Here is a 7,880-nt window from a genome sequence, read left to right as displayed (position 1 = left end):
CAGCATCCGAGACAGAATGCTTGCAAGCTTCCAGTCAAGTGATCCAGTTCCTAGAGTACCTAGGTTTCAAGATCAACAGAAAAAAAGTCTCGAATTTCTCCATCTCAAAAGTTCCAGTGGCTGGGAATCCACTGGGACCTTTTGTCACACCGTTTCTCCATCCCGGCGAAGAAAAGGAAGGAGATAGCGGGTTCTGTCAAGAGACTTCTTGATTCCAAAAGGATATCAAGACGCGAACAGGAGAGGGTACTGAGCTCTCTTCCGTTTGCTTCGGTGACAGACCCAGTGCTAAGAGCACAGCTAAAGGATGCAACCGGAGTTTGGAGAAGTTATGCATCAAACGTGCGAAGAGATCTGAGAAGACCAGTTCCGCTTCGGCTACGTACTCTTCTCAGGCCTTGGTCCCAAGCCAGACATCTAAAGAAGTCGGTTCTTCTTCAGCCACCTCCCCCGTCGGTGACGATTCACTCAGACGCCTCGAAGGAGGGATGGAGAGGTCACTCTCATCGGAAAAAAAGTCCAGGGGACTTGGTCCAAGCTATTCAAGACCTTTCACATAAACTTTCTAGAAGCTATGGCAGTGCTCCTTACCTTAAAGAAAGTTTCCCCGCGTCACTCGATCCACATAAGGTTGGTGATGGACAGCGAGGTAGTTGTGAGATGCTTGAATCAACAAGGATTGAGGTCACCACCTCTCAACCTGGTGATGTTGGCCATCTTCCGATTGGCGGAAAAGAAGAAGTGGTACCTGTCGGCAGTTCACCTTCAAGGAGTCCGCAATGTGACAGCGGACGCTCTATCCAGGTTTACACCGATAGAGTTGGAATGGTCCTTAGACGCAGGATCATTCTCCTTCATTCTGAATCAAGTCCCAGAACTGCAGATAGACCTCTTTGCAACAAAAGACAACAAGAAGTTGCCCTGTACGTGTCCCCGTACGAGGACCCCTTTGCGGGAAGCAGTGGACGTGATGTCCCTCAACTGGAACAGAGGGTCCAGGATTTATCTGTTCCCTCCTCACAACCTTCTGTTGAGGGTCCTCAACAAACTGAGATCCTTCAAGGGGGTAGCGGCAATAGTAGCCCACAAGTGGCCGAACAGCGTGTGGTTCCCCCTGGCATTGGAACTACAGCTGAAGTTTGTACCGCTACCAGATCCAGTTCTGACCCAGCGAGTCTAGAAGTCGACTGTCTGCGCTTCATTACAGAAAATCCGGACCCTGCAGCTCATGATTTTCTCTCCCTAGTGGTGAGAAAGCGTTTCGGGATTTCGAAAGCCAGCATAGACTTCCTAGAGGAATATAAGTGCAAATCTACTAGAAGGCAATATGAGTCATCTTGGAGAAAATGGGTGGCCTTTGTCAAGGCGAAGAATCCGCAGGAGATCTCGACAGACTTCTGCTTATCTTTCTTTCATCCACCTCCATGGTCAAGGATTGGCAGCTAACACGATTTCAGCGTGTAAGTCTGCTTTGACAAGACCCATTCTATATGCCTTCCAGGTCGACCTAGGTAACGAGTTCTTTAATAAAGTTCCGAAAGCCTGCGCTAGGCTCAGACCTTCAGCACCTCCAAAGGCCATTTCATGGTCTTTAGACAAAGTTCTTCATTTCGCTTCTCTGTTGAGCAATGAAGAGTGTGCGTTAAAGGATTTGACACAAAAAGTTATTTTCCTATTTGCACTCGCGTCCGGGGCCAGGGTTAGTGAGATTGTAGCCCTCCCGAGAGAGGCAGGTCGTGTTCAGTTCCTGGATGGGGGAGAACTGAACCTGTTTCCGGATCCTACGTTTCTCGCCAAGAATGAGTTACCCACCAACATGTGGGGTCCCTGGAGAATCTGCCCTCTGAAAGAAGAGGCATCTCTATGTCCAGTAGAATGCCTAAAGGTCTATCATCATAGAACTTCAGACTTCAAGGGTGGTCAACTATTCAGGGGAGAAACATCAGGCTCAAATTTATCTCTGAATCAACTCAGAGCGAAAATCACATATTTTATTCGCAGAGCGGATCCTGACAGTACACCCGCAGGTCACGATCCGAGGAAAGTTGCCTCATCCTTAAATTTCTTTAATTGTATGGATTTTGAACATCTCCGTTCATACACTGGCTGGAAGTCTTCCAGAGTGTTCTTTCGCCACTATGCGAAGCAAGTAGAGGAACTAAAGAGATCTGTGGTAGCAGTGGGTCGCGTCGTTAACACTACTGTTTAACTCTGCGAGGAACAGTGGTTTTAATTGGGACGATTAATTCCAGGGTGAGTGTGTAGTTACATACCGTACTACAAACTAAGTGAGGGCACTGAGTTGCCTATGTAGACTGTTCCATTTCCTAAGGTGAACCTAGCATAAGTGCAGACATGTGTGCCGAGCGTTTCTAACGCTAATGTCATTAATTTGTAATACAGACTTTTATGACTTTGATACCTCGGTATCCTAAAAGTGGCATTTAATGTTTTTTTCTTTCAGATAAACAAGTTCTGTTTACTATCATACTTATGCTTAAAGTTTTGGGTTATCCTCCTCTTATATATATATATATATATATATATATATATATATATATATATATATATATATATATATATATATATATATATATATATATATATATATATATATATATATATATATAAAATTGTGGTTAACCTGTTTGTTTATTGTCTGTCAATGAACTTGTTCTTCAGACCCTTGCGTCTCCTTCACCTGTGTCAATTTATTGGTTTAATTGAGCATTCATTCTATGTACCTTATCTGGGATAATTCTAATAGAATTGTTCCTTTATGCAAGCTATGTTGCATTGGTTTATGCTTTCCCTTAACGGGAGGACCCCGTCCCATAAGGGGACGATGGCGGTTTTACTAGTTTCCTCCTATGCGGATATAAACCTTTGTCGGTTTTACTAGTTTCCTTCTATGCGGATATAAACCTTTGTCCAATACAAGTATTGTGCGGATTACTGGTCAATATACATTGACGCAGTGGTTCTTTACAAACTATGCTTTACTTAATATAGGGCGAGACCACTATATTAGCTTGCCTGGTATTCATACATAGGTATATGTACTCTTCGAGACTTTTCCAGAGTCTAGTAGGACTCTTCCCTGTAGGGGGCAGGAAGCTCTAACATGGTTTATAGTTAGTTGAAAAGATGTATTACGGTAACATCTTAGGTCTCTAGGTCTAGTCGACCAGAAAAAATTACCTCCGGGGAGTACGGCACGTTCTGAGAATCCACAGATACAGTAATGCTCTGGTATACTTCCATCAGGACGACATGGCTTGAGCCCAAAAAACGGATTTTGAGCGAAGCGAAAAATCTATTTTTGAGTGAGAGGGCCATGTCGTCCTGATGGACCCGCCTTGCCTTTCTAAGAAAGGGCTGTAGGACCCCTCCCTACATACAGTATCTATAGCACCTCGTGTACGCTACAAGGAATACAGATGGCGCCAGGATTGGCGGCAGGCATGCTTACGAAACCAGAAATAGGGAGCTTTGGGAGCGGCTCCCCCTTTTTCTTTCCCGAATTCGTTTCTTGCCAATTGCCCCCTGCGAGACGAAATCTCTGTTCGGGATGCAGATTGCCATGTGGCGTGTCAAGAATACGTCCTCTGATATGTCGCGATATCCCTTTCAGGAGGGATATTCGCTCCAGGAGTTAGAATTCTGGTACCTTAAGGTAAATTCTCTGGGAATATCGCCGTAGTTGTAATATACCCTAGGAAGCTACCCTATAGGAACTTCCATCAGGACGACATGGCCACCTCACCCAAAAATAGATTTTTCGCTTCGCTCAAAATCCGTTTTTTATCATCATAATTGTAAAGGACCTCTGTTAGCCACATGTTTTTATATACCGTCTAGGTTTTTGTATTTTGATTCTTTTAACCGTTTTTTAATATTTTTTATACCAAAGCAATTTTAAGCAAAAATGTATAATTAATTTCTAATGTAAACATAATTTCATGTTTTATGTAGCCCTGATGATGGGAATGGATTCCCGAAACGTTGGTGTAGAATAAATATGTAAGATGATCCGAAGTCTTCTTGCTGTCCTCTTCATCCTTATATATATATATATATATATATATATATATATATATATATATATATATATATATATATATATATATATATATATATATATATATATATATATATATATGCAGATTTTTACGCATATATATATATATATATATATATATATATATATATATATATATATATATATATATATATATATATATATATATATATATGTGTGTGTATGTATACTGTACACACATACATACATATATATAAATATATGTATATATATACACACATATATATATATATATATATAAAAGAGAGAGAGAGAGAGAGAGAGAGAGAGAGAGAGAGAGAGAGAGAGAGAGAGAGAGAGAGAGAGAGAGGAGAGAGAGAGAGAGAGAGAGAGAGAGAGAGAGAGTGGACTTCTTCGATTGAACTCCTAAAGTCTGCAGGATTTTTTTTGTCTTCACTGGATCTTTGAGTCGGTTTCCTGCCCGGTCTTGGTCCGTTTCTCAAGTGCTTCCGAATGATTTCGTCTCTAACTGATCCCCCAAAGGCGGAGAGAGAGAGAGAGAGAGAGAGAGGAGAGAGAGAGAGAGGAGAGAGAGAGAGAGAGAGAGAGAGAGAGAGAGAGAGAGGACCATTTCAGAATCGTCGTTGTGGACATCTTCGATTGAGCTCCCAAAAGTCTGCAGGATATTTTTGTCCTCACTGGATCTTTGAGTCGGTTTTCTGAGAGAGAGAGAGAGAGAGAGAGAGAGAGAGAGAGAGAGAGAGAGAGAGAGAGAGAGAGAGAGAGAGAGAGAGAGGAGAGAGAGAGGACCATTTAAGAATCGTCGTTGTGGACATCTTCGATTGAGCTCCCAAAGTCTGCAGGATATTTTGGCTTCACTGGATCTTTGAGTCAGTTTTCTGAGAGAGAGAGAGAGAGAGAGAGAGAGAGAGAGAGAGAGAGGAGAGAGAGAGAGAGAGAGAGAGAGAGAGAGAGAGAGAGAAGACCATTTCAGAATCGTCGCTGTAAACATCTTCGATTGAGCTCCCAAAGTGTGCAGGATTTTCTCGTCTTCACTGGATCTTTGAGTCGGTTTTCTGCGAAGTCTTTAGTATTATTTCGTATCTATTGTTTTTTTTGCCAGGCCTTGAACTGTTTCTCAATGGCTGCTACAGTATTATTTGGTCTCCAGTGATGACTCTGAAAATCTTCATCTTCCTTGGCTTCAGGAATTCTTCGTCTTCAGAGAAATGTGTCAATATTGTTTTTTAATTTTAATGCTATATTCGTTAGCCATGGAAGGCATTCAGTAAATCTTTACTATGCAAAATGGTTAGATTTATGACTGACAGAATGATTTTACTGGGATCTTTGACAGCTTTTGGCGCCATGGAATGGTGCTGTGGAGACGAGGATTCACACAGAGAAGCAGAAAAATTCTTGGATTTGATGGATCGGGAGGAAATGGAGAGACTGCAACCAGAAGTCTACGATGGGGCAAATTATGTTGCCGGACAAACTAAGGAACACGCACAATTGGAGGAAGCATCGCAAAAGGATCTAAGTGAGGAGTTGGATGGTGCAGAAGAGGGAATTCAGTTGTTTGATGATTTCTTCGCTGGAATACACCAAGAAACAGAAATGACTAATGACTTACAACTCATCTGTTAAGAGGGGCATGACGCAGAGGCAGAAGAAATTGAGTTATATAATGACAACATAGCTATATCAGCTTTAAATGAAGATTCAGATAGAGACAATAAGAAAATTGAGTCTCTTATGGTAAGTCTAGAAAAAGCTGAAGCTCGAAACGATAAAATTCGTGATGAGCTTTTGGCCAAGGTGGCTGTAGAAAATGAATTAGAAAATGCCCATGAGGAAATTCGAATGCTCGAGAAGAGGCTGGAAAGAGTAACAGGAGATCTGGAGACAGCCAACAAAAAACTTTGGGAAAAGAGCGACTTGGAGGAATACGTCGAAAGTGCTGCTAAGGAGATCCGAACACTCTGGGCTGAACTGGACAGTGTCAAGGCTGAAAACAAGAGAGTGAAGTCTGAAAACGTTTTGCAAAAGGCTACTTTAGCAAGTGAACTTAATGCTGCAGTCGAGGAGGTCTACAGAATAGTTACTAAATTGGATACTGTCCTGGATGAGAACAGCAAATTGAAGACTGAACTATTAATTAAGAAAGACGTGGAGTGCGACCTGGAAATGGCTGAGGAGGAGCTGGAAAAACTCTTGAAAGGAGTTGCTGGTGTTAAAACAGAGAATAGACGACTGAAGAGAGACCGCTCAGAGGAGAGAGCCACAAAAAATATGTTGGTGAAGGCTGACGAGAAGAATAAAAAACTGGAAGAAGAAATTAGGAATATAACTTCAGTGGCAGACGAATTTGCAATTTATAAGGAAAAGTATCAAGATATGATGGAAAGAAACATGAAGCTAGAGATGGAATTAAACCATAAGAATTACGCTATTAGCCAACTTGTAGACGGTCTCTCTCAAACACACCCCGAGTTGAAGGAATTATATCATATGGAAATTTCTGGTGAGCAGACTGGGGATGTAATATGGGATAGCCAGTTGAATAGATTCGCCCTTCAAGAGACGAGAAGGCAGGGCTGGAAAAAAAATTAAAGAGGAATTATATCCCAACGCAAAATATGAAAAAACTGGGGATTATATCACCACCAAAAAAAAAAAAAATAAAAGTGGTGATTGTAATATCGCCACCCAAAAAAAAATGGTGATTGTAATATCGCCAAAAAAAAAAAAAAAAAAAGGTGATTATAATATCGCCACCAAAAAAAAAAATGGAGAGTATAGTATCCCCGCCAAAGAAAATATAGTGATTATAATATCGCCACACCAAAAAAAAATATTTATAGGAAAAAGGGAATAAAATCTTTAATTTTATTGGGCAAAGGAATTTTTTTTTCTCTTTTGTTTTGTTTGGAAAGGAATAATCTTTTTGCTAAGTTTAGTGCTTCACCCATTCTGGACAGGTTCAGGACACAAGTTTCACTGGAAAGGACACCTGAAACTATTCGGCTTAAAGGACGCTTGGATGGACTGCCCCCAGCTTAAAGGATGCAAGGCTTAACTATCCAGCTTGAACGATGCTTGGAATAACCTGGAGGACAACTGGATCTGCAGAAGGAAGGAACCTGGCTGATTCTAGTATGCTATATACCTTGATGGACGAGTACAAGGTGTTTGTCAAGTGTACAAATGGTCGGATATCTAGATCTATTCCTTTGGATACCAACCTTCGGGTGGTTCTGGGGGAATAATCTAGAAGACTGGCTCTGCAGAGGGATGAAGCTGGGATTCTTCTAGTATGCAGACAAGTTCTTGGAGGTTGAACTAAGACATCTTTGGCTGGGAAGAGAAGCTGCATCTTTTGGAGGTAGGAATTCATGGTTAGGTGGGCAGAATCAGTCCAATTTTTTAGGAAATCGCAGCTGTGGAGCATAAAATAGCAGGAGCAGAAGCTAGTAGCAGTTAGTAAAAAAAAAAAAAAAAAAAAAAAAAAAAAAAAAAAAAAGAGCAGAGGCAAGAGGAGGAGAAGCAGGAGGAGAAGCAGCAAAAAAAAAAAAAAAAAAAAAAACAGAAAATCCTAAAAAAATTATAAGAACCAAAATAAAAAAATAAAAAAAGGAACAGCAGCAAGAGGAGGAAGAGAAGCAAGAGGAAAAGCAGCAAAAAAAACAAAAAATCCTAAAGAAAATATAAAAGAAAAAAGGAGCAGAAGCACAGCGGCAAGAGGAGGAAGGGAAGCAGGAGGAGAAGCAGAAGAAAAAACAGACAATCCTAAAAAAAAAAAAGAAAAAAAAGGGGGGGGGGGCAGCAGCAAGAG

General features: G+C 41.1%; 1 protein-coding gene across 1 annotated transcript; it reads left to right on the top strand.

Moving 5' to 3' along the window:
- Positions 1 to 5,410: 5,410 nt before the first annotated feature.
- On the top strand, positions 5,411 to 7,124 carry LOC137657548 (tropomyosin-like). The gene is made up of 3 exons (XM_068391882.1): positions 5,411 to 5,600; positions 5,694 to 6,569; positions 7,027 to 7,124. Exons 1-3 carry the CDS (start codon positions 5,411 to 5,413, stop codon positions 7,122 to 7,124), a joined length of 1,164 nt encoding a protein of 387 aa, XP_068247983.1.
- Positions 7,125 to 7,880: the final 756 nt, after the last annotated feature.

The sequence above is a fragment of the Palaemon carinicauda genome, chromosome 18 (assembly GCF_036898095.1).
Source record: "Palaemon carinicauda isolate YSFRI2023 chromosome 18, ASM3689809v2, whole genome shotgun sequence".
Taxonomy (NCBI): Eukaryota; Metazoa; Arthropoda; class Malacostraca; order Decapoda; family Palaemonidae; genus Palaemon; species Palaemon carinicauda.
The sequence above is the reverse complement of the archived record's forward strand: the minus strand, read 5'-3'. Positions and strand labels throughout refer to the sequence as shown.

Excerpts from the sequence above, each read along its gene's own strand:
- LOC137657548 (XM_068391882.1), top strand. The coding sequence starts at position 5,411 with ATGGAATGGTGCTGTGGAGACGAGGATTCACACAGAGAAGCAGAAAAA. Across the intron at positions 5,601-5,693 it reads TCTAAGTGAGGAGTTGGATG|AGGGGCATGACGCAGAGGCA; the intron begins GTGCAGAAGAGG and ends TCATCTGTTAAG. Across the intron at positions 6,570-7,026 it reads ATATCATATGGAAATTTCTG|GTTCAGGACACAAGTTTCAC; the intron begins GTGAGCAGACTG and ends CATTCTGGACAG.